Source organism: Penicillium concentricum (genome assembly GCF_028827145.1).
Source record: "Penicillium concentricum strain IBT 3081 chromosome Unknown utg000002l_segment0_segment0, whole genome shotgun sequence".
NCBI classification, from domain to species: domain Eukaryota; kingdom Fungi; phylum Ascomycota; class Eurotiomycetes; order Eurotiales; family Aspergillaceae; genus Penicillium; species Penicillium concentricum.
In genome coordinates, this window is record NW_026622755.1 from 3,865,742 (window position 1) to 3,890,758 (window position 25,017).

The following is a 25,017-nucleotide window of genomic DNA, read 5'->3' on the forward strand; positions in this document are numbered from 1 at the left end:
CAGAATTGACAAATAATGATCGCAATATCTTCCGGTTCTCGGGATCTACTTTATAATAAATTGTGGTTAACATTGAGATCCCATCAAATCTGGGGAACTCCCAGTGTGCCAGTGAACAGGGAGCTGATTGGCGCCCGTGGGCCCTGGAGTTTGGCCCTGGTGGCGGCCCTATGGGGGGCACAGCAGGCCCCACGGGCCAGGTCGATGGGACCCCAACGGTCAGTGCCAAGACTTTCGGGGTAACCACATGGGAAGTGGCTGGGCTGTGAGTGGCTCAGATAACATCAGGACAGGCTACTGCAGGAACCCAATTGTCCTTAGAGTTGGATCGGAATAGATTTGCAGTGGATTTACTTTGCTACTTCCGGGTGATCGACTGCAATTCACCACGGATGTACAAGCTACTTCCTTAATGCACGTTGGTATACTTACAGTCCAGGTCTATTGTACTTTCCCTTAACCCCCTCCACTCCCTCTTATCATCTGCAACCACCATGTGTCGCCGTGATAGGATATGGTACACGCGGCGTCTCGTGAAAGGCGCATGTGGTTAATTAGAGTCAATGTGACTTGTATTTGAATCTGTCTTTCACTTCTCTCTTTCTCTCTCTTCGTTCATTGCATTGCTCTTTGCATATTGAACATGGATTGGACGCACATCTACATTGTCGGGGCCGCCGTACTGGTGTTTGCTCTCATCGGCCTGGTTCTTCTCGTCTCCTCTCAGCATATCAAGGTCGCCAACACTGGAGCTGGCCCTTACTTAAAATTCATCTGGGCGAACTTCATCAAACCGCACGATAAGAAGGCTGGGGGCCAACAGGATGCGTTGGAGAGCTTCTACAAGACACAGGTGCGATTAAATGACACACTATTGGATATGACTCCAAGCTGACCAAGTCAGGCCGCAATTTACGATGCCACTCGTCGGCGTCTCCTCTGTGGTCGCGAGGACATGCTTGGTCTTGTAGCTGCACAGCTGAAGTACAAGATTAACAGCAAAGAAGTTAAGGCTGGGAAGGCTGTCTGGGTGGATGTAAGTATTGTGCTCTATCTTTCGGAGCTAGCACGCTAATATATTCCAGATCGGTGGTGGTACTGGGTAGGCACGAGAGGGACCCCAACGTGATACAGATCGAACATCTAACTTGTGACAGATACAACATCGAAGCTATGGCGGCTTTTCTTCCGGTCGATAAATTCTTTAAACACGTTTACCTAGTCGACCTCTCCCCGTCCCTTTGCGAAGTTGCCCGCAAGCGCTTCGAGCGTCTTGGGTGGAAGAACGTTACCGTCCTCTGCCAAGATGCCCGATCTTTCCATCTTCCCGAGAAGGAGTTCGATCCGAGGTCTACAAATGCAGCAAGTGATGGTGTTGACTTGATCACTATGAGCTACAGTCTATCAATGATCCCTGGTGAGTATTTAAGATCTACTCGAGACTATCGATATTGATTCTTTTAGACTATTACAGCGTCGTGGACTCATTAACCTCCCGCTTGAAGTCAACTGGAATGTTGGGTGTGTGTGATTTCTACGGTAAGCAGTGCCTCAAAGTTCTGCATGAATGTCACTCATTCAAATATAGTCCAAAGCATTGTGGATGTATCCTGTCGTAACTACACCGGCGGCGCTTTCAACCGCCATGTCAATTGGCTTGGGCGTGTATTCTGGAGAGCCTGGTTCGACTTTGACCGGGTCAGCCTTGAAGCCGCTCGCCGAGACTATCTGGAATACAAGTTTGGTACTGTCATCTCTGCCAGCGAACGAAACTATTTCCTTGGTGGTATTCCCTACTACATATTTGTTGGTTGCCCAAAGGAAATGGCGTCTACCCCATCAAGCCAATCTATTGAGAGACTAGATGCATCTTTCACCGAGTCTCCTTATCTGCTTCCTGCCAATCACAAGCAGGAGATGGATAACGCAGTGGTGAAAAGCACTCATGAGATTCGATCCAAGGCATATGAGTCTGCAGTGATTAACCTGAGTGCAAACCTACCGCTACCATCATCCTTTTACCAGAATCACCATTATCGCATTCATTACGACGACATGCTACCCAAACATACTCAATTCCAGAACGAGTATATTTACGCGTTCACGTGGGAAGACCCGCGAGTTGATCACCGGCTTCTGAACATTGGTAAAGACGATGTGATTTTAGCCATCACCAGCGCTGGTGACAACATTCTTGACTATCTGCAAAAGAAACCCCGCCGGGTGCACGCAGTGGACTTGAACCCCAACCAGAATCATCTTCTCGAGCTGAAGGTTGCCTGTTATTCAGCATTGGGTCACCGGGATATGTGGAAAATCTTCGGTGATGGCAAGCACGCACAGTTCCGTGAATTGCTAATCTCTAAACTCAGCCCTCACCTGTCCAGCCAGGCTTTCCAGTACTGGCTCGAGCATACCCAGACCTTTACCTCTACCTCTGGTCATGGTCTGTATGAGACTGGTGGATCTCGCCACGCTATTCGTATGGTGCGATGGCTCTTCAATATCTTCGGACTCCAGGGTGAAGTTCGCAAGCTCTGTGAAGCGCAAAGTATTGCAGAGCAGCGTGAAATCTGGCCTCGCATTCGAAGTGTGCTAATGAGTCGACCACTCCACTGGGCTATTGTGAGCACCGAATGGTTCGCATGGAAGGCTGCCGGAGTGCCACGAAACCAGCGAAATATGATCATCGACGACTTCTTCCGCCGCAACGGCTTGACTGAAGATATGAAGAAGGGCAAGGACGTCAGCGGCCAATCGATTTGGGAATATGTTGTCAATACTCTTGACCCTGTGATCAACGATACTCTGATCAGCAACGACAACTACTTCTACTTCCTTTGCGTTCAGGGCAAATTCTCACGGAGGTTCGTTTTTTTCTTCCGTCTTTCAATTACACGTGCTAACCGTGATCATAGATGTCACCCGACCTATCTTTCTCCTCAAGCACACGTCAGACTTTCCACGCCTGGTGCATTTGATGGCCTTCGTATCCACACCGATGAGATCAACGAAGTGATCAACCGCATCACCCCGGGAACATTGACTATCGCCGTGGTAAGTATCAAAATTCCATTTCAGCCGTATTTCTTATGCTAAATTTCCATCAGGTCATGGACTCCATGGACTGGTTCGATCCCGCAGAGGACTCAGCCCCTGCCCAAGCCCGAACTTTCAACAAAGCCTTGAAGAAGGGTGGTCGCATCCTTCTCCGTTCCGCCAGTATCAATCCTTGGTACATCAAGCACTTTGAAGAAAACGGCTTCTCTGCTCGTCGCGTGGGAGCTCGTTTCCCAGGTACATGTATTGACCGGTAAGTTTTGGAATTATGTTCTTGATTACGGACAAAAGCTTATACATATGTTCTAGGGTGAACATGTACGCATCGACCTGGATCTGTACTAAAACAGAGGACTTATCCCGCCCCAGTTCCGACCGCAAAATCTCAGCGCTCTCATTGGGGGACAGTGCTATTCCAGCAGGCAAGATGTCGAGCAGCGTGGAGAATCTTTTGATTTAAGTATGGTGATAGCTGCTTTTTTCCCTTGACGTGGTCCTTTCAAGTTACGCTGCACGTGCCTCAATACCTGTTAATGATACCTATGATCTGGAGTTAGATGGAGTGTTTCGTATGCTTGCCTTCAAAAGTGCAGGGGGTCAGGAGTATGGTCCGAAATATGCGGAATCAGGATGACTGCCAACAGCTTGTCCTAATAGCACCTATCATTTTTATTTTGAGGGATCAAGATAAATTCTAACAATCTTTCAAAAACAAATTCTAGAGTTCAGGAGCCAATCCTCAGTTGGGACTCAAAAGAGCCGACGAAGTCTGTTCGTGCGCAAAGAAAACACAACTAGTCTGTGCTAACAAGAATACAAGAATATAGCAAGGAAAGGACATAAAAGAGAAATAGTCCTGAACTGTCAAATAGGGAGTGTCCGAAGAGCAAGCCACGGACCTATCGATGCTTAAGTAGATATAACTGGGGCGAAACTTGCATAAAAAATCCAATCGCCTTACTCCGTACGTATGTGATCGAGTCGGATCGACTAACTAGATAATACATTCTACCACGCATATATGCATCAATATAGCGAAACTCATAGCAGCGTAGCAACCAATGATAACGCCGCGAAAAGCAATGAAAGTCGATTATCGCATAACTAGACAATTGATAGATTTCCAGTATAATAGAATGAAGACGGGTTGAACAAGATCTTTGGTACTGTTTGTTCTGGCGTACAGCCTACAACGTTGCAGATCCCCATCATCTCCCTATAAAAGGTTATATAGCGGCCGATCGCCCCAGCGCTGATTTGAGCACATTTGCGCAAGTGCATATGGTTCAATATTTACTCAATGAATAGATCCAATATTCCCTCCGTTTTAGGGTCCCAATAAACGACACAATTGTTTTGGACCCAGCCGTATTCGAACCAGCAAATCAGGAACATGCCATTCGACTCCCAAGGTGATAAATGGTCTTGGTGAGCTTCCTCTTGTCTTGGATCTATACCAGATTGTAGAGAAATATACTTACAGATCCTACAAAGTGAATCCTGTATTCGAGGCCACCGCTCGTCCAAATGCGCACACTATGATCGCCCAATGAAGAGAGTTCCCAAGGCTGGACGTCCGTTGACAAAGTGTGCGCACCTCAACGAGATGGATTGCAGTTGCCGGGAGGTTTGGGCAATTATGGTTCCGCTTGCTCCAGGTACGTTATGTCAGAGGAATGAACTTGGTACTGTGGATTGGACATATATTTGTAGTAACATTTGTCGTTTCGAATAGGGTCGACGGTCTGCAGACCTGAGTTCAGAACTCAGCCGGTACAGCAGCAATACATCGATCATGTTTATACTGAGGGTAGATGATTGTTTGGGTTATATCGATGAGCATGTTTGTTTTATAAGGAGTTAGGTGAATAAAATATGGATGGGATTATCATGTCCATATAGAAAGCCCTAGTAGCCCCTCTCAACCAACACCTAGGCAGCTTATCAAGCCACCTCTGCGGAACACCACGCAGGATTGCACAGCGCGAGATAAACAGAGCCCAGCCGGGATTCAGCAGCAATCGAAACTCCAATCAGCCACCATGACAAGTCCCTTCCTGCCAGCCAGAAGTCCCCTGAGAAAATCTCCCAAGAAGTAGTTCGCCAACCAGGACGCCAAAAAGCACAGTAACGAAGACGCCGACGTTGAAGGTCATCACGGATAGCATCCTATCGATTTCAATAATTAGTCGATAATTACTATGCAGATACTCGCAGATGTAACCCACAAGAAATATCCAATCAAAGCCCTAACACACTCAAGCAACCCACGTGTCCCATCTTTCCGAAGACTCCACGTTCCACTCGCCTTCCACGACGGGAGCAGGCATTTTAGTGAAGTCCTATTTCGAGGGTCATCTCTTTTGAGATTTCCTGACGTGCTTCGTGTTTCAGTGTCGTTATTTGAGATTGGCAAACTCTCTTCCTCGGGGTCGTTCTCGTGCACGCGTATGTAGTCCGGAAGAGGACTGAGCTTTGCTTTTCGGATGTTGTGTCGTCGATTCACTGGAGCGAGAAGCAGTGTTTGAGGGGTAGAGGGATGCTGAGACCATGATTTCTCGAGTTGGAATTTGAGAGCACCGAGGAAGCGGTTGAAGATGGCGAGGAGGAATAGAAATACTAACGTGAAGACATATTGCGTCGTAGTTGAGGTTGTCCAGCCCGTGAAGAGGATTGTGATTTGAGTGGAGGTTGAGAACACTGCGGGCATGGCCATGTCCATCGTCGTGCTAAGGCGCTCACTTAAGCATGAGTGCGAGTCAGAGTCTAAGGTCGAGTCCACGATGTAGTATCACTCCATGTTGGGAATGGTCTGGAGTGGGAGGCCCGTAGGCAGCAGGTGAGAGGAGAAGATTGTATAGTCTTAGGGTTTTACAAAGACAAGAATAGTTGGCATGCGGCCTTGTGATGTCTCTTTTCGGTGGGGTTTTCAGGGGTCTTCTCAGTGGTCTTTTCAGATACTTTGTTTAGATGTCTTTGAGATATTTTCTCCGCGTTCTCGGTTTTATAGGTAGGTAGATAGCAGAAAGATAGCAGAAAGAGGACTTTTCAATGTCTAGCCTGGAATGAATAAGGTGTTGGGTTCATCTAATGTAAGCTCAAAGGTTCTCAAATAGGATCACACGAGCGCAAATCTGCTCACCTGCATATGAAATGTCTCAAACTATAGGACCTTCCCATTTGGGGAACTATAAAAAGAAGAAACAGTAAAAAGAAGTCTTGTCTTTGCTTTTCAAAAAAATAATATATTGCAAGTCAGTTCATTCATTGACTTCAGGTCTAATCATATTTCACAGGTGAAGAAGACTGGAACACGCCAAAACAGCGGCCCTCTAAGCAAACAGTGATTAAAAAAAGAGTCTGGGGAAAATTCATAAATGGACCATGAGCCCAGCGCTATCACCTCTTATCATATCATATCTGTTGCTCACCAAGCCATAGTGCGCATACCGACACAAGACATGCACATGCGAACGATCGTGGATATAGAGTCAGAGACAGAAAAGAAGTTCAGAAATAGAAGAACTCATGAACGGCCGTACCGCGTCTTTCCAAAGGAGAACGGCACGTAGCGGTACTTGATCATGTGCTGGATTTGTCGTCGCACTGCAAAAGAAAGATTGAGTTAGACAGATGCCAAAAAAATAATACGGATATCGTATTAAATCACGAGCAGAAAAGGGAAACATACTCGTCAACACAAAGAGAATAATCCAGTAAACAACCAGGACCGGCCAGAAGACGGGGATATCGAAAACAGCGAGCCAAGAGCAAACGAAGCCGATGGCGATGGCGCGAGTGGCCGAGTGCCAGAACTTGAACTCTGGGAGACGGCGGATGAAGGGCCGGAACTCCTCATCCTTCTTGGTAGGGAGGCTGGGGGAGCCTGCGTCACCGTCCTCGAGACCCTCGTCCTGGGTGAGAGAGGGGTCGAACTTGGGAGTCAGGAAAGCGAGGAAGAGGTTCAGGAGATAGATTCCGAGTGTATAGGCGACTGCGATTTGAGATTCCATAGTTAGCGGTTTGTTTATGCAGCGGTTTGGATGAATGGCTTTTGCGTATTGCGGTTGAGGCGCATCATTTTCGCTTTGCTTATTCCATTTTCAGGGGTTCCACCGAGTCTTACCGATATACCAGCCCTGCGCAAGGAAGATGCGCAGGAAGAAGAGGAGCAGGAGCACACCGGAACCAACCCAGCGGTAGGTTGTGTACGGGGTCGAGGCATCGAGGTAGGCTTGATAGTGCTGCGATTGACGTATTAGCATATTGATCAGACTACACCGACTGATTTGAGGAATGGAGAATCCAAAGACATTGCGCAATGGGTTTGCCCCTCATGAGACACTCACTCGGGTCAGTCTAGAGGTGTGCGCGGACACGGCTGTGAAGGGCGACTGATCGGGCTCAGGGACATCCATAATGAAGATATTAGGGAGGATGGACGGAGCACAGGGCTAGACCACCGAAAGAAAGAAAGGAAAGAGGTGAAGCAAAGGAAAGCAGTGATTAAGATAAGCTGCTGAAACCAGACATTCCAGGACAGGCACTGCGCCTTCAGGACAGAAAAGTGTCCACAGCCGACAAGCCAATCAGATTAGAGATTAGTCACCAGCCACTTATAGGCACGTGATGGTGGCACATCAAATATGTGGCAGTACGGTAGAGACTAAAAGGGTTTAGTCACTTCACGTGTACCTCGGGACGGTTAACTTCGGCGTCTCGGTCTCGCGGGGAAACGGCCATCTATGATGTTACCGCGTAGCTACTCTCTCTCTCCTTGCTCTGCATAATTCAATCTCAATTATCTGAACAAAAGTAATTGTATTTATCTTCACATATCACAATGTTTGCCCGTCAATGCACTCGTCTGGCCACTTCTCGGACATCGGCCCCCTTGACTTCCTACCTAGCCCGAGTCCGGGGCTATTCTTCAGCTGCTGGTAGCTACGAGCACATCCTCACTTCGACCCCCAAGCCCGGCGTGGGATTGAGTATGTAACATTAGTCAATATATTGCTGGACCACTTCTCATTGCTATTATAGTTACCCTTAACCGCCCAAAGGCCCTCAACGCACTATGCACTCCCTTGTTCAAGGAGCTCAATGAAGCCCTGACCAACTACGACAATGACAAGAGCATCGGCGCAATCATTATCACAGGAAGCGAGAAGGCCTTTGCTGGTATGTACATGTTCTATTTACACTTTTCACACCCATATCCTTTCCCTCCATCTCCTCACCCTACTCCCAATATACATCAACAATATAATAACCTAACAAACCCACCACAGCCGGCGCCGACATCAAAGAAATGGCCCCTCTAAGCTTCTCAGCCGCCTACAGCGACAATTTCATCGCGCCCTGGTCCCACCTCGCCACCTCCATCCGCACCCCAGTCATCGCCGCAGTCTCCGGCTACGCCCTCGGCGGCGGCTGCGAACTAGCTCTGATGTGCGACATCCTGTACTGCACCGAGACCGCCACCTTCGGCCAGCCAGAGATCAAGCTCGGCACGATCCCCGGCGCAGGCGGATCTCAGCGCCTGACCCGTGCGGTCGGCAAGAGCAAGGCCATGGAGCTTATCCTCACTGGAAAGAACTTCAGCGGCAAGGAGGCTGGTGAGTGGGGTGTTGCGGCGAAGGTTGTGCCGGGTGGTAAGGAGGAATTGCTTGAACAGGCGTATAAGACTGCCGAGACTATTGCCAGCTACAGTCGTGTGGCTGTTGTTGCTGGTAAGGAGGTTGTTAATAAGAGTCAAGAGTTGTCACTCAAGGAGGGTGTTGAATATGAGAGACGGTTGTTCCATGCGCTCTTTGGAAGCAAGGATCAGAAAATTGGTGAGTTGGCATTTCGGTCTAGTGTGTGGGTAGGGTATAAATTAGGAATTGCTAACGATTGTTTTAGGTATGACTGCCTTTGCGGAAAAGAAGAAGGCTGAGTGGTCACATGAATAGATGATGGATGGAATAAGCTCATTTGGAATGAAGAAGCTGGCTTTTTTCATCGCCTGCGTGTAATTCACGATGCTGGAGCTGTAGAATAGAGAACTCGTTCATAGGACATAGAGCAGTATCATCTAACTCATCTCCGCCTATGATTCTCGTCTGCAGCCTCATCCTTATCCATGTCCATCCCAGCATTGCCGGTTGGTTAAACGCCAGGAAATAGGGTTTTCAGAGGATCAAAAGAGAAGAGGAGATATGAAAAAAATCAGAGTGTTCTTCATCAAGCAGTGTGTGGCTTCATGTGAAGATATTAGATTAATGCTATTTGCTGAAAAATACTATATACATCCAAGAGTGTCTAACAATCTAGGGCCAAGAAGCAGAATTAGTCGTAAACATAAGACACATCGCATCATATCAAGCCATTATTTTTCTCCAACTGGCTGTCATCAGTTCGGTTGTTCTTCTCCGCCCGGTAATCATCAATGACACGGCCCTCGATGGTTTCATCGAACACGTCCACCTGGGTCGTCGCAAACTTGCGTGCGCTGGTACCCCGCTCGAAGAGCAAGTCAAGCTCAGCGAACGAGCGACCGCGAGGCTCGGGGACGCGGAAGTATGTGTAAATGATGCACAGGAAGCAGATGCCACCCCAGAAGAAACCGGCGTAGTTGCCCCAGTTCCAAGCGCCGGGGTTCAGCATATAAGGGGTCAGAACGCCACAGATGATGGCGACAAGGTTGTACAGGTTGCGGCCGAGCACGACTGTCTTGATTTGCAGTCGGCGGGTGGAGAGCTCGGCGACCAGGGAGAAGCAGACCGTGCCAACGGTCAGCTGGTAGAATAGGGCCCAGATCAACATCATGGAACCCGTAGCTAGGGAGGCTTGGTCTTTGTGACTTTTAGGAACGAGGCCGAGGAAACCCATGATCAAAAGCATGGTACACAGACCACAGAGACCGTACAGATACAACGTCCGCCGGCCAATTCCAAGTGTCATAAGGAACCAGGATCCGAAAACGCCGACCATGTTGATGCCGTATTGACCCATAGCGAAGGCGTAAGAGTTAGAGGAGCTCAACCCAGCCTGTTCCAAAAAGTAGGTCGAGTAGTTGGAGAAGGAGTTTCCACTAAGATTTTGAATGGCCCAGACCATACACACAATCTCCGTGCGGCGGAGATCGGTACCCCGGAAGCAGTCTAGGTAGCTAGCACCTTTGGTTATTTTTTCCTCCAGGGCGGTAGTGTGAACCATCATGGCGACTGTCTCATCGGGATCGAAATCTCCCTGATTTTGGCTGGTCAACCGCACAAGGGCCCGTTTCGCATCTTCAGTGCGGCCTTTCCGAACCAGCCACCATGGGGATTCGGGCGCAAGCCAAATACCAATAAAGAGCGGCAGAGGCCACATCCATTGCAGCCCGTATGGAATCCGGTAGGCCCATTCGTCAGTCCGACTCAACATGCCCTTAATCACACCGATGCCAATAAGCTGGCCAAGACCCCAGCAGAAATTGACATAGGTTGTCAAATACCCTCGAAGCGCCACAGGACACACCTCCGAGGCGTAGGTAATTGTCAAAGTCTGGAAGACACCCCAGGGGACACCGCAGAGAATCTCCGCAGCGAGCAGAGCTTGCACATTTTGGGCCGTGAAGAAGATCGACGTCCACGCACTAACAAGTATGAGGCAGGCCATGATCGTATACCGATAACCGAAGCGTTCCGAGGCCCAACCGTTGATAAATAGACCGATGATTTCGCCGCAGTAGGCACCGTTGCTTAGACCTGCTTGCCACTGTACATCCAGAGGATTGTCAGTTTCTTCACTTAAAGTGGCAAATCCACCTCCAAAAGATAGAGGGATGGCCGCTGGAATTGATTGAACTTACCGCTGCCGATACTTCATATTTGCCATTGGGCAACATCTCACCATACTTGCGCTTGAATTGGGGGAAGGCATAGAAGTTGTTGACCAAACTAATGTCGTAACCCTCCATGGCAATGCAAGTGGAGATGAGCACGCTCCAAAGGACGGCCTTGGGGTACAGTCGGATGCCCTCCATCAATGTCATAGACTGCTCCTTCTCTGTGGCTGCCTTTGCATTTCGAATGACTTTGGTCATGGAGGAGTCTGAGGCCGGTCCTGCGGCCGAAGAGTAACTATATTCGGGGAGGCCATCCACCGGCGTGATGGAATCTGAGGCCTTGGGTTCGGCCATGTTGGATAGGCAGAATAACCGAAGACAGGAGGTAATGTGGTTGGGATGAAATCTCAGAACAACTTTCGATATGGGTTTGAGAGTTGGGCCTGGTTCGGATGTCAGGGGAAAAAAATCAAAGTACCCACAATGCTGAAAACATTGCACGAGAGCACGGCGAAAAGTCCCTTTAACGCCTCCCGAGTGCAAATGAATCCGGCAAGAGCGACGGGCTAGACAGAATAAGGATAAAAGCCCACGAGCCGACTTGGCGGGGAAATGGGGGATTTGGCTCGATGCCCTCCAAGCGCAAATTTTCGCGGGATGGCAGGCTTGGCGATGTCCGGATGAGGCAAATGATGGGTCAGCCTTCTGATGTATTATTTGATATATTATCAGTTCTAGCTACTCTGTATGCTGGTATATTTGAAAAAAAATATATATATATATATATACACGATTTAGTATATAAGTTGTATAGAGTGTCTCATAACCACGTGTGAGATTAATTCTCCGGGACCCTTGCAGCAAGAATGTACTTACTATATACTTGAAATTAGGGTTGATTTTATATTATATCCTTATTGGTTTTCATTTGCATTGCAAATGAGCAAATGAACTACATATGTTAGGTATGTACCTAGATATATTCCTAGGTATATTCCTTTTGCATCCTAAGGTTAAGCTTTCTTCTACTCCCATGCATAAACTTTCAGCTATCCAATAGGAAGAAGCAATTATAAGTATAAATGCAAAGGCCAGAAACTTGACTAAACCCAGTATATTACATTTTGTGCCCTTTTTGTAGGCTTCAAAATTCCATCGCTGATCTACTATATAAACCCGACAGAACAAATTACCTTGGATACTAAATTTAATCCAACATTGGTCCTAAAATGTTAAATACAGATGCTCGCCACTTGCCCTTTGACGTATTTGTTTCTTTAATCAACAATGTTATTCGAACTACAGGGTTTAGTTCGAGCATGTCCATATTTTTTACTATAGAATTCTTTCACGCATCTTCTTTGATCGTGTTCCAATTAATTATGACTTCTTTAGACAATGGGTATTAATCGAATTTGTCTTTCAAAGGCTGCTTTGTGCTGCTTTGTCTCTTTTGCAACTCGATTAATTATAGTATATTCACCTCTTTCAAGCGTTGCTCATCACTATAGTAACACATTTTCTTACAATTCTATGCTTTCATTGACTACTAGCCTCTAAGATCTACTAATGTATAAGATACAATGTCTTCCTCGCAGAATACACTCAACATTTCAATATCAATAACAAGCTTAATAGCAACCAATTTAACACAGCAGCCGACTCGCCAACATCAGCCAATTCGTCGATAATAGTAAGTAAGTGCGATAATAGTCCCTACAGTTGAATGACACCAAGATCTAACCATACATACAGAAATGTCCCGCACTCTTCGTTCGGGGAATGCCTACAATGATTTCCCTACCGCTCCTCCGCGCCCTGCTCGTACTGCACCCCCTAATGTAACCAACAACCGGGACTACACCGTAAATAGCAGGCAAATCCCTGCGGGCCTCTTACGCAAAAAGGTTGCTGAGTGCCAGCTCGAGTTTCTAGATGTCGGCCCAGTAGATCCAGAAGATCCTACCGACACAAATCGAGATAACCATACCATCCTTCGACTCACGTTCTTACATCGGTTGAAGGAAGATGATACCCCATACGCACCTATTGGCACCAGGGGAGTTATCCTAGACTTGGAAGGCTTTCAGGGACTGAACGGCACAAATAGGTCTATACTAATGATGTCTACTTTCGGATACCAAGGCCCGCATCAGACAGCCCTCCACTGGAAAAGCATACCAATGGGCCGCAATAAGACAGTTGGGGATTGTGTTAAGATCATTCGAGACACCACTTTGCTCCCTTGTCACCTTGATGCCAGAAATTCCACCTTGGTTGGCTGTAGAGATTTTACGTGAGTTTTTCTTTCTCGAATATGCTTTGGGACATATGCTAATCTACTGATAGGTCGCAAATGATTTATCAATTGAATCTGTGGGGGTTTTTGAGAATTCCGGCTAATGCTCACGATTCTATATACACCCTTTTCAACTACAGATATAATCTCCCTCTCCCCTCTGCCATTATGAACCTTAACGTTACCCCCAGTACTGTGGACTATGCTCTCTTTAGACTGACATACCCGCATATAGTCATTACCGGTATCACTTATACTGGCGGAATACGTAAGTTGCCCACATATTTCCCCTTTATGGAATTGAATGCTAACGATTGATAGGTCAATTCCTTCCCTAAAAGAAGAATGTTACTTCCAAGGTCAGTCGATTAATGTTCGAAGTGTTCCTATTTACAGATACCGCGTTCCTGTCATTCGTTGTCTTTTCATTTAGAGAATATATTCACGTCAAAGTTCATAAACTGGAAGCCCCCTTTTGCAAGTTTGGGGCTATTCCAATGCCCGAAAAGGATATATTAACATTTTCAACTACGACTTTACGAAGCACTCAGTTAGTTCCTATATTGGAAATTCCAAGATGATACCAAATAATTCGTAAATCGTATTCAAGTTGCTCAGATATCTATGCAGTGATGTGGAATGAATCCACGATTATTTCGAGTATGAGAACACAATCAAGAAAAAGCACATCTATAGACGTGCTGGAGGGGCACCAGTAACGTGAGCCTCCGTAGCAGATTGGATGCGAGCACCAAGATCCGGATTAACACGACGGAACATCTCGTAAGTAGCCCTGCGAACACGCTCATCGGCGCCGCACAGGTGACCAGAGATGTTACCGACGAAGTTCTCCTGCTGGCCGGGGGTACGACCAAGGACCTGCCACAGGCCGTTAGCCTGGACGTAGTCCTCGGAAGTCACAGGGTACTGCTCGGCGATAACAGCGCCGGACCACTTCTCGTGTTCCTGGCTAGCCTTGACGGGCTTGTGGGCGAGCGGGCGGAAGGTAGATGGGTAGTTAGGGTTGGCGCCGTAGTTGCCGTTAACGTTCATGTAGCCATCGCGGTGCGAGGGGTTGAAGGCTTTGAGCGGGCAGTTGACGGGGATCTGCTCGTAGTTGCCGCCCAGGCGGTGGCGGTGGGTGTCCGGGTAGGAGAAGAGGCGGGACTGGAGGACAGGGTCGGCGGAGGGTTCGGCACCGGGGACCATGTGGGAGGGGGAGAAGGCGGCTTGTTCGATCTCGGCGAAGTAGTTCTCCGGGTTCTTGTTTAGGGTGAAACGGCCGAAGCGGCGCAGAGGCACTTCGTTCTGGGGCCAGACTTTGGTCAGGTCGAAGACGTTCCAGCGGAACTTCTCGGCCTGCTCAGGGCTCAGGACTTGCACGTAGCAAGTCCAGGAGGGGTTCTCGCCGCGTTGGATGGCCTCGAACAGGTCCTGGGTGTGCCAGTCGGGGTTCTCGGCGGACAGCTTGGCTGCCTCATCGTTGGTGAAGGTCTTGTTGCCCTGGTCAGTCTTGCAGTGGATCTGGACGTAGTTGAAGGTGCCGTCTGGTTTGATCCACTTGTAGGTGTGACCGGAGTAGCCGTTCATGTGACGGTATGAGAATGGGGTACCGCGATCACTGAAGAGGTGCATCACCTGGTGGACGGCCTCGTGGTGGGTGGAGAGGTAATCCCAGAACATGGTGGCGTCCTTAAGGTTGGTCTGCGGGTTGCGCTTCTGGGTGTGGATGAAGACGGGGAACTTAGCAGGGTCGCGCAGGAAGAAAACGGGGGTGTTGTTGAACACCCAATCCCAGTTGCCCTCCTCGGTGTAGAACTTCATGGCGAATCCGCGGGGATCACGGGCACTATCCGGGGACCCCTTCTCACCACCAACGGTCGAGAAGCGGGTGAGCATCTTGGTCTTCTTGCCGACACCCTTGAGCATATCAACGATGGTCTATGCGTTATTAGCCTAGTGTTCTCTGCGGAATAACAGAAGCTTCCCAGGTACATACGATATCGCTAATATCATCTGTGACCTCAAACTCGCCGTAGGCGCCAGCACCCTTGGCGTGAACCACGCGCTCAGGAATACGCTCACGGTCGAAGTGTGCCAGCAGATCGATCAGGTGGAAATCCTGCATCAGCAGAGGGCCGTTGGGACCAATGCGCTGAGCAGCCTGGGGGTCCATGACCTATATGCATATGGTTAGACCTTGCGATTCCGGAGAAAGTGAGCTGGGCGTACTGGGCAGCCGTTGGAGGCCGTGTAGACCGGAGTCTCATTGTAGCGGTAAGTTTCTGCGAAAGAGAGGGCATTAGTTGGCGTGTTCTCGGGCTTGGTGGTAAAATTATATAACCTACTAGGCTCGTTATCTTGACCCATGATGGCAGAGGTTGTCTATGGAGAAGAAAGAAAAACCCCGGGAGTCCTCCGTTTATATAAGGAAGAAAAAGGATGTGGAGAGCCATGGAAAAGTCCAAAGCCCATGGCCCCACAAGATTTTGATATGGAAATCGTCCACTTGTTTATTGGTCCACAATTATCTCTCGATATCAACTATATCATACAATATATAATATATGAATATCTACAATGGCTTCTAACGTGTGCATGCATGACACCCAATCGCATCCGAGCCGATGTAATCCCTGTCGGGTCCACTCCCCGGGATCAAAGCATCGGGACAATCGCTTTGTAAATGGACTGCGGCTAGACCAAAGAGACATTCCGGGGAGGTCAAGTCATTCTCCCAGTTTAGCCTATACCAATTTAGCAGTTCGATCCGAAGGTCACCTGGCCAACTTCTATCGGCACGATCCGAGATCGGCAAGCGGCAGCCGACCCCGGAGATGAAGTTTTATATCCCAACAAATTCATTGAAAGAATCTAATTGTATGATAGCGATGCAAAACCTCCAAAGGTCAGTCCTTCCAAGGTGTTCAGTGCTTCCGCAAAAAAACCTCGAATAGTGCTTCCCTTGGAATTGGTACAAGTAATAATCAAAAAGCTCTCGAGTGCTCACAGAGAGCCATGAAAAACAAAAAAAAAAAAAAAAACAAATGCTCGCTCAATGCGCTCAATGCGCCAATAGTATATCTTGTATATCGCACGGAAAGGAAAACCCAAAGCAAACTGAGATCGGAACAAATCTTAAAAGTGGGTGGGTATATCTAGCGCTTGCGGCTTCTCAAGAGCCGACAGATCAGTTAAAATAAAGGGGCACCAAGAGTATGCTGCAAGTGCATGTATGGGAGAGAATGGAGTTTAGCTGGTTGGAGTGGGCGCCGATGTGATCGCAGGCGTGTTAGTGGACTCATCCCAACATCCCCACACCCTTCCCGGGCTATTACAGGTCGCAGAAGTGGGTGAGGCAGAGTCGGCCGTAGTCGTGGCTACCGTGCTCGTTTCGTCACGACAGCCGAACCATCCTGGGTCATGACAGCTGGTCGTCGGAGTCGCCGTGGGTAAAGTGGTAGTCACTGTGGGTGCTGGAGTGGCTGTTGTGGTAGGATCATTGCACCCGAACCAACCAGGAGTCATGCATGTCGTAGTAGTGGCAGTGCTTGTCTGTGAAACAGTAGTGGTAGTGGTAGCGGTAGCGGTTGTGCTGTCATCCAGACAGCCCCACCATCCGGGAGTCTTGCACGTAGAAGTTCTGGTGGGAGACGTGGTAGTGCTGGTAGTGGTAGTAGTTGTGGCCTCAGAACCGTTGCTTCGGAAGAACTTCCAGAGGTCACAGTCGAAGCATTCTTCTTCTGCGACACATGAGGGGACACTGTCGTATTTCAAAATAACGTCTGATATCACATTCTCAATCTTGTGGGTACCAAGGCCGACACGCCAGCCCTTGTCTGCCACGGTGTCATATGTGCACACTTTTCCGGTGTGGCATGCTGACTCCATCGCATAGCCACCCCATGTACAGATAGAGTTGATTCCATTGCAGGTTCCCATATAGATTGGGTCTGCTGTATGTCCAAAGTGGTAGGCTCCAGTGAACTGTCGCGACTGTGGAAGTCGGGAGTCATGCCCTGGCGGACTTGGGAGGCCAAGTCGAGCTGCGGGTAATGCTTCTGGAACAGCCTCAAAAGTGACCACAGGCAACCCGAACGTCAGTCCAACCAGACTCGTCATTGCACCACCCAGCGAATGACCGGTCATCCAAATATTCGCATCCGGATACATTTCGGTAACGTTAGAGTATAGGTCGATCGCTGCCTGGTAATACCGGTTTTCGTCAGTCATAGACTCGACAATGCATGTCAGATTTGCTGTGAATGTAGCACTCTGGCAATCGCAGGATTGTCTCCATAAATATGAGCCTCCTTGGCCGCAGCAACAACTGAAGTATAGATTATCGTTCACTTTATCGTTTGTTGTGGTACCGGCGCCATCAAAAAGAGCAGGTGAAGTGCCCTTCAGGGAAATTACCACAGTGTCGTTTGTCTTATCAGAGTAGATGTGCCCTCTCAATCCATCCTTTTGCCAACCAAAGCTCCCCGAATAGTTGAACTGGCCATGAATGGTGTGCCACTCTCCTGTTCCAGGCTCCTGAATATAGTCATTTGCAGTCATTTGTGCAAATGTCAGGACGGTCTGCTTGTCTGTAATATTCGGTCCAGGCAAGGTATCCATGACCCAATCGAGGGGAGACAACGCGGCCGCAAAGCCGGAAGACCGCGCAGCTGCCAAGTGACCTTGAATCACCGGGAGTCGTCGGTCGGCCAACCGTTGTATTTTCAGAGGACTAGATGAGGCAAGCAAAAGGTTTTCCGATGCAATATATTGTACTTCATGGCCATCTTCGGATACAGCTCGAAGGCGAGTGTCTGGCTTGACGTCGAGCCTTGCATGAAGGTCGGGTTGTTCATATGTACCTCGGTGGAAGATATGGCGCAGGGACTGGTAATGGTTATTACAAATCAGCTAGGGTGGTACAGCTTGCGTAGGGCGTCTTACAAACTCATGTGTGTCTGGTGTAGCTTTAGCCCCATTCAAAGGTATCTGGGGCTGGATGATGGGAACTTGTTGAAAGGGTGGATAATAGCCTGAGGCGGAGGCAGCATCTGATAATACTGCAGCCGATATTAATAGGCTATGGACGCTGAGTTTAAAGTATGAACGTTTCCGAGGCATGATGTGGGTGATGATGAGGATCAAGATCAAGGAGACGAGAGTCTATCGCGGCTATCGGGGAGTCACTTGATAAGGTGACGCAGTGCGGAGAGCGATCGGCACGTGATGAGTGCCCCCGTGACGTGACAGGATATCTCAATCAATTCCTCAATTTGGTGTATTCTGAAGCGATCATCAGGAGAGTAATGAGCTGCTACTGATCAGCTGCAGTTTACTCCCTGTTTGGTACGGAGTACTTCCGATTCGACTTCTGGACAACAGGCTCAGGCTAGAACTCTAGAACTAGGGGGGTCTGAGACGCGGATCGGCACAGGCCTATCAGCTGCACCTGGGAGCGGAGACGCGCAATTAGTGCCTTATAGGACCCCATCGCCCCTGGCCCTAAAATGTCTGGCCCCTCTGAAAATAGCACTCAGCCTCATTTGCATTCAGCACGGTCATTCAGCAGAATGGACGGCTCAGACGTGAAATCTCCCACGATTGAGCAAGACTCCAAAGCAGCAACTCTGTCCTCACCTCTCAGTATCGAGGGGCAGGAAAATGGACCCGACGTATTTGAAAGACCCAGCTCCGCAGACTCTGGCACTGCAGGCGATGCGCAGACAGATGATGGCTTTGTGCTCTCGCGAAGCGTACAAGATCCTTCGGAGGAGCTACCGATCGAACTAATCAGCCTGGCAGATCGGTAAGTGTGTTCATATTGGTGCCCATGGCCCAACACTTTATTCTAACAGCTATCTCCCCAATAGTTTCGTGAATTCACTGAGCGCCAGAGTACATAACTCGCCTCCCACGATCGAGAAGATCTCCGAGCTCTTCCAAGTTTTCTACAGCCGCGCCGAGTCCCACATTGCCACACATATATCTGCCCTGATAACTCGTATTAACCGGGATCTTTCGCCTCAGATTCCTGCGAAAGCTCCACGGGGAAGCGCACTGTCGAAACTGAGCAGCAAACGCTCTCAAGATGATGTCAGGCAAGGGGCTTCAGGTCGCCAAATGTTGACCGCGTCCGAAGTAGCTGAAAGGAGAAAGGCTCGTAGAGCCCTTGAAAACAAGCGGAGTGCGTTAGAAGAGGCTGCCGAACGGAGAGTCTGCGAGCTGGTTTATGATAAACTCTGGAGGCACAAAAGTACATTGGATGATGTGCGAGACGAAAAGTTGCGTTCCAAAACTGCGGCTTTGCTGCTGGTCGGCATTAATCTGAAGGACCTTGGGATCGATATAGACCTCGAATCGATCGATGAGCAGAAACAGGACGAGGCGAATGAATTCCTTTGTCAAGCCCGAGAGTATCTCGCGAAGATGAATGATTACAAATACCCTCTTGGAAAGCTTCAGCAACTAGCAGCAGCGCACAAGGCCATCGTTGACGCCCTTACTAAACTTTTACCGTCTTCCTCTTCTGCAGACGAAATTCTGCCCACGCTGATATATTCGCTTGTGACGTGCCCTCCTGAAGGGATCAACATTGTCAGCAACTTGGTTTTTATCCAGCGTTTCAGGTCTTCGAACAGAATTGACGGAGAAACGGCTTACTGCTTAACCAATTTAGAGGCCGCAATAAGCTTTTTGGAAAATGTCGATCTTTCCACACTGCGGGCCGATGAGCTGCAGGATGGTCCTCTCAAGACCCCTAGTGAGACAACGACACCATCCGCAGACCATATCGATCCTTTTCGACCCCCCAAGGAGGCTACAATCTTGGCTGTGACGACTGTATCTGCATCGCCGGAGTTGTCGAAACCAGAAATCAAAGAACCCGCCTCTACATTACCCAGGCCTCGACCCTCTGCCACACCACAGCAACGACGCCTCAGCAATATCTTCCAACCGCCTGCTAAAGTCCTCGGGGCTGCAAATGATGCGGTGCGCACCACTGCCGATCAGAGCTTGAAGAACATTGGTGCCACATTGGATAGCAGTTTCAACTTTCTGTTTGGTCGCCTGAAGGAAATGCAGAACATCCAAGGACCCGGCCCGGAGGGGAGCGGACCAATACTGCCAAAGACATTGGCTGAAGCTCGCCGTCTAGTATCTTTGCCGCCTGCCTCGGCTGCCAATCAAAACCTGACCCAAGGGGAGCTCGCAGCAATCAACTCTGTTTCCGTGGATGAAAGTACACCCCCACGCAGTAGTTCAAGACTCACAGACCTCTCCAGCGGTGGCCCTACCCCTCGAGACAGGAGTGTGGACAGCACCCGAACCCAGGAGAACGGTAAAAAGTCCATCACGACATCACTACGCGAAGATTTTGCATCGAATTCGGCCATCAGCCCCCCCACTCCGTTAGAATCAATGCGAAACTTTGGCAACACGCTCAACCCTCTGAACCACATCCCGGGCATGATGAAGAACTTTGGCCGCAACACACCAGAAACTCCCAGCGGCAGGTCCGTCTCCCCATCGGGACTGGATAGGTTCAAGCCATCGCCTGCCTCGGTAGACGGCGCTAGTGGTCCTGTCAGCCCGCTCCCCACCTCCTCGTTGAAAATTGATCCTCCGATCCAGCGGTTCCTTGAGACACAGGATGCACGCGATCTCCGGATTGGTGACGTAGCTGTTCTACTAGAGGACTATAAGAGACTCGCTGCTGCGCTTTATAAACCAATTGCCGAGTCTCGGTAATTTTCTATGGTTGGATAACGTTTTTTTTGTCTCATCTCCTTCTCATTGATTGCATTGAGAGATGGAATACTCTTGCATTATGGATCGATGGCGTTATTATATCTGGTATCACATTTCATTTGGGCGAATAAACCTTGGATTAGATAGCATAGCTTTGGCGACCTCGGCAGTGAGCTACGCATTGTCCATATCATACATCATTTTAGCAAAAATCAACCCTTCAGACCAACATACGAACTTGATAAGCCCCCACGTAGGACCCCAGCAAATAAATAATAGAAAGAGAAAAAAAAAGATGCCAAAGCGTAAAGGGGGTATTAACATGAATAAATGAAGTCCCGCCGTGGGTAGTTTGGGGCATAACACAATCATCTCAAACAACATGAAAAGCCATGTCAAGCAAGAGAGCCATACACTCATGAGTGGCGTCCACGCAGAACCTCTGCACCGCCGGTTCTCATCTCGGTCAATTTATTCGTCAACTCCAAATTTTGTGTTTCAACTTGGTCATGACGACGCTTGACTTCGCCTTCAAACACAGCAGCTGTGCGACGCCGGGCACGTCGTAGGTTCTTCATTTCCGAAAGAAGATGAGTAAAACGGTCGATCATTTGGTCTCCGCAGTCTTCCCATTCATCCATGGTCATGTGGGACAAATAAGTCTGGCGTTCTTGGTCTGTCAGAGCTAACAGATGGGAGACGGCATTCCTGGGCTCTTGGGTGTCTGGGACAAAAGGTGGGTTTGGTGGCAAAGAAGGTGATTTGACAACGGGTGGAGGAGGGGTGGGGGATTTGTCAAAGGGCTCAGCTTGGAGCTCCGAGAAAGACTTTTGGTAAAGCACTTCTGGGGGGTAATCTGCCTCAAGTGATCTTTTTTTGGAATGAATGACAGTGTTACGACGGCTCCGATGAAGCGGCTCGTGCGACTCGTGCGACTCGTGCACAAAAAAGGGATCGTGCATGGTGTGGTCGACGTCTAGGTCGGTCAGACTGGTCATATCAAAGGCATTAGTTGAATGCCCCCCGCTTTCCCGTCTTTCATCCGCGCGTATAGTGCGGTCCATGCCATCATCACTTCCACCGTCGCTGTCAGTATGCTCTTGAAACGATGTAATGCTGAGTGACCGGCCAACATCTGGTGGAGGTTGAGAGTGATGGCGAGTAGGGGATGCATCGAGCTGTTGGTCGAGTTGTTCAAGAAGTGAAGGCTTTGGCGGACTAAAACGTGTCCTAGGCGTCGCTGACGAGCTGTGAGGTAGAACAATCTTCCTAGGCCCAGTTGGAGGAAGCAATTGACCCAATTTCCGCGGCTTAGACTTGGGTTGTGGTTGAGTCTGAGGCTCGGGGTCAGAGTCTACGGTAACAGGCTGCCGTGAGGTTGTTCTCTTTCTGCTGGCGGACCAGAAATTCTCCAGGCGCTTGCTCAATGGCTCCTCGGTCATACGCGGTTTTTGTGGCACATGCCAGTCGTGCGCTTCGTCGGGCTTTTCGTTATCCTCGCCATCTCCACCAAGAGACGAAGTCATTTGGCTTCCAAAGTCATCGAAGTCATCTGAGTCAAAGCCAGCTTTCTTCATGGCTTGGTCGCCCAAGCCTTCATACCAGTTAGACCCGTAAGTATGCCGTGAAGGCCGGGACTGGTAGGTCGTTGGTGGAGGGGGTTGGTGTAGGCAGCATTGGTACTTGACGCTGCTTGAGATTTGTTGTCGTCAAATCCGTAGACGCTAGTCCCCGCCACGGTGGAATCATCAATGGCCTCCACGTCTGTGTCGAACACGTCCCTGTCCCGCTGCATTCCATTCGTAGGAAGATTGCGGGGCTGATTGGGAAATTGAGATGTACCATGGAATTCTAGTAAACCACCTCTACCATTGACACCTGGAAGACTTGGATCGACTAGCTGGGTGACTGGCACCTCGACTCTGGCTTGTTCTGCACGTTGCTGGCGCGACTGGAGGGCTTGATCGGGGGCTCCGCGAACCTGCCCACCTTCTTTGGAATGGACATAATCGCCAACCCCCATGATTTTTTGTGTAATTAGGTATTGTAGGGGGAATGAAGTGATGTGTTATTTTTTTTTTGATGACGCTGAAAGACGGTGATCAGTCCACGTTAAGGTGGTTGGGCAAACGCGATATCGCCGCGTAGTCACGTGCCGATCGTTTTAAACGTCTTCAAGCCTCATCTACGGCAATTACGGGCATGGACTGGCGGTGATCTCCCTGTATAAATGCCAGACATCCATGGATGCTTGCTTGGATCCATCGTGCATGCCACAAACACCTAATGGCACATAAAAGTGTCTTATACAACTTATACAACGAACTATATTGTACTGGGCGAGAGAGGTATTTAGTTGTAAAATGCAATTCATTGGGGGTATATTGGGTACAAGTTTACATGAGCATTTCCACAGCAGAAGAACATCGAGATCATCTCAACCAGAGTCATCATCAATATGGAAATTCTCCAGATTGTATGCGACACTCCTGCCTCGTTTCTTAGCCTTCTCGAAGAGCTCAATCGACCTTTGGACCTCGGTTGCTTTCTTTTCAGTTGCAAGCCTGTGCTCACGTCTCGCTTCAAGGGAGCCAGGAGTTTCATCCATGAGCATCCGGTCGGGGTCGTGATCTTCTTGAAAGTCTGCCGGTAATGATAGCGCAGACAGGAATAGATTACCGATCCACAAGGAGATCATTCCTCTGAGCTCTAGTAATTCAGGCGAGTCAGAGTATGGAGGAGATCCTAGAAGCTGGTCCATACGGGAAGCAATCTGCTGCGCCTGTTCCAACTCCAGTGCCCTGATTGCTGTGATGGCAGCATCTGCCTTGTTTTGTGACTTCCGGCGGTGTCCGAATTCAAATTCAGAAACTTCGTCCTCAGAAAACTCATCAGGCTCTTCTTCCTGGCGAAGAGCAATATCTTTCCTTTTCGTCTTGCTTTCCTCCTGGGTCATATACACCCAAAGCCCAAACATTGCAGGATAGAAGTGCAAAGAGGAAATAGACTGTGGTGAAGATTTCATGAACGGATGGTTGAGAATAAGTCGTTCATAATATTCTTTGGCTGCCGCAAAGCCCTTGGTGGTAAAATTTACGCGTGTGCGTTCCATCGGATTCGGCATCTTGATGGTACCAGGATTGACTGGGTTTTCCTGTTCGTCACGCCGCAGCAAGATTTCAGCGCCGATGCCCCACCTTGCTTCGTTGCGGACGTCCATTCGAAAGCCTCTGTAATCTTCGCGCAAGATCAAGCCCCAAGCTCGTCCAGCTCGAACATAATCACCTTTGAGCATACATCGATGTAAAATGGCTGTCAATGCCCCCAAATGTTGGAAGCGAATGTTGCCTTGCTGGGCCGACTGAGGAGGGTAGACTGGAGGTGATAATGCCGCCAAGTCTTTAAGGTGGCGTGAGGTAGTCTCTCTTCTGAGTTGCTCATCCTTATCTTGTGCGTGAGGGAAATGGCCTTTCGGCAATTCTTGGTTGGACGGAAAACCGGCAATTCGGTACTGATGGGATTCATTCGGCGTCAATACCAAGGGAGCCCCAGCCGGCTCAGATTCTGTAGCAGAGGCTATATCAGTTGTTTCTTCGCCGTCCACATCGCTTTCACTCCATCCCACACTCCTTTTGCGTTTCCGGCGGTCATATTGAGATATGCGAGTACCAGGCGGGTGGAGCCAAGGCGGTAGTGGTAGAGAAAAAACTGAAGACGACGGCACAGCCATATGCTCAAGAGGGGGCGTATTCCATGCGCCGGAAAAGAAGGTAAGAGCCGTAGCAGTCTGTACTAGGGCCCAGGTTGTGATTGCTCCAATCGATGGTTGCACATTTGTCAGAGAGACGGGTGGTGGAAGATGACGGAATGGAATATGGTGCCTCAGGCACCCGAATCGAAGCAAAGAAGGCAAACATCATCACTTATCGTCCTCTATCAATTGCTTGCTTTGATATGACTCCTCTACTCCTCCTTTTTCTTTTCCTCTAGTTCCCCCTTTTCATTATCCACGGCGCTCTTTTACCTCAGTTTCGTGTCTGCCAGTCGCTGGCTGTTCTATTCTGAGAGTGGTTGCCATAGCTCCCCGAGATTC

The 25,017-nt window shown here is 49.1% G+C and overlaps 10 protein-coding genes across 10 annotated transcripts; 4 read left to right on the forward strand and 6 right to left on the reverse strand.

The window, feature by feature from the left end:
* Positions 1 to 643: 643 nt before the first annotated feature.
* On the forward strand, positions 644 to 3,520 carry N7517_005097 (class I SAM-dependent methyltransferase; the record flags this gene model as incomplete). Its single annotated transcript, XM_056722827.1, has 9 exons — positions 644 to 853; positions 905 to 1,036; positions 1,086 to 1,102; positions 1,158 to 1,417; positions 1,465 to 1,539; positions 1,589 to 2,867; positions 2,919 to 3,057; positions 3,111 to 3,313; positions 3,370 to 3,520. 9 exons carry the CDS (start codon positions 644 to 646, stop codon positions 3,518 to 3,520), a joined length of 2,466 nt encoding a protein of 821 aa, XP_056579077.1.
* A 1,573-nt stretch (positions 3,521 to 5,093) lies between these two features.
* Positions 5,094 to 7,478, reverse strand: N7517_005098 (Retrieval of early ER protein Rer1; the record flags this gene model as incomplete). The annotated part of the gene is made up of 6 exons (XM_056722828.1): positions 5,094 to 5,229; positions 5,289 to 5,789; positions 6,603 to 6,666; positions 6,752 to 7,054; positions 7,187 to 7,304; positions 7,410 to 7,478. 6 exons carry the CDS (start codon positions 7,476 to 7,478, stop codon positions 5,094 to 5,096), a joined length of 1,191 nt encoding a protein of 396 aa, XP_056579078.1.
* A 425-nt stretch (positions 7,479 to 7,903) lies between these two features.
* echA (enoyl-CoA hydratase echA) lies at positions 7,904 to 9,014 on the forward strand (the record flags this gene model as incomplete). Its single annotated transcript, XM_056722829.1, has 4 exons — positions 7,904 to 8,051; positions 8,104 to 8,241; positions 8,352 to 8,897; positions 8,965 to 9,014. 4 exons carry the CDS (start codon positions 7,904 to 7,906, stop codon positions 9,012 to 9,014), a joined length of 882 nt encoding a protein of 293 aa, XP_056579079.1.
* Positions 9,015 to 9,417: 403 nt separating this feature from the next.
* On the reverse strand, positions 9,418 to 11,227 carry N7517_005100 (putative MFS alpha-glucoside transporter; the record flags this gene model as incomplete). The annotated part of the gene is made up of 2 exons (XM_056722830.1): positions 9,418 to 10,803; positions 10,898 to 11,227. 2 exons carry the CDS (start codon positions 11,225 to 11,227, stop codon positions 9,418 to 9,420), a joined length of 1,716 nt encoding a protein of 571 aa, XP_056579080.1.
* A 1,403-nt stretch (positions 11,228 to 12,630) lies between these two features.
* On the forward strand, positions 12,631 to 13,510 carry N7517_005101 (uncharacterized protein; the record flags this gene model as incomplete). Its single annotated transcript, XM_056722831.1, has 3 exons — positions 12,631 to 13,169; positions 13,223 to 13,440; positions 13,494 to 13,510. The coding sequence occupies 3 exons, from the start codon at positions 12,631 to 12,633 to the stop codon at positions 13,508 to 13,510; spliced, it is 774 nt and encodes a 257-aa protein (XP_056579081.1).
* Positions 13,511 to 13,862: 352 nt separating this feature from the next.
* Positions 13,863 to 15,542, reverse strand: N7517_005102 (catalase; the record flags this gene model as incomplete). The annotated part of the gene is made up of 4 exons (XM_056722832.1): positions 13,863 to 15,113; positions 15,172 to 15,351; positions 15,405 to 15,457; positions 15,521 to 15,542. 4 exons carry the CDS (start codon positions 15,540 to 15,542, stop codon positions 13,863 to 13,865), a joined length of 1,506 nt encoding a protein of 501 aa, XP_056579082.1.
* An 882-nt stretch (positions 15,543 to 16,424) lies between these two features.
* atg15 (triglyceride lipase ATG15) lies at positions 16,425 to 18,296 on the reverse strand (the record flags this gene model as incomplete). Its single annotated transcript, XM_056722833.1, has 2 exons — positions 16,425 to 18,062; positions 18,120 to 18,296. The coding sequence occupies 2 exons, from the start codon at positions 18,294 to 18,296 to the stop codon at positions 16,425 to 16,427; spliced, it is 1,815 nt and encodes a 604-aa protein (XP_056579083.1).
* A 386-nt stretch (positions 18,297 to 18,682) lies between these two features.
* On the forward strand, positions 18,683 to 20,924 carry N7517_005104 (VPS9 domain-containing protein; the record flags this gene model as incomplete). Its single annotated transcript, XM_056722834.1, has 2 exons — positions 18,683 to 18,981; positions 19,046 to 20,924. The coding sequence occupies 2 exons, from the start codon at positions 18,683 to 18,685 to the stop codon at positions 20,922 to 20,924; spliced, it is 2,178 nt and encodes a 725-aa protein (XP_056579084.1).
* Positions 20,925 to 21,340: 416 nt separating this feature from the next.
* N7517_005105 (uncharacterized protein) lies at positions 21,341 to 22,947 on the reverse strand (the record flags this gene model as incomplete). Its single annotated transcript, XM_056722835.1, has 2 exons — positions 21,341 to 22,476; positions 22,527 to 22,947. 2 exons carry the CDS (start codon positions 22,945 to 22,947, stop codon positions 21,341 to 21,343), a joined length of 1,557 nt encoding a protein of 518 aa, XP_056579085.1.
* Positions 22,948 to 23,361: 414 nt separating this feature from the next.
* N7517_005106 (uncharacterized protein) lies at positions 23,362 to 24,654 on the reverse strand (the record flags this gene model as incomplete). Its single annotated transcript, XM_056722836.1, has 1 exon — positions 23,362 to 24,654. The coding sequence occupies one exon, from the start codon at positions 24,652 to 24,654 to the stop codon at positions 23,362 to 23,364; it is 1,293 nt and encodes a 430-aa protein (XP_056579086.1).
* Positions 24,655 to 25,017: the final 363 nt, after the last annotated feature.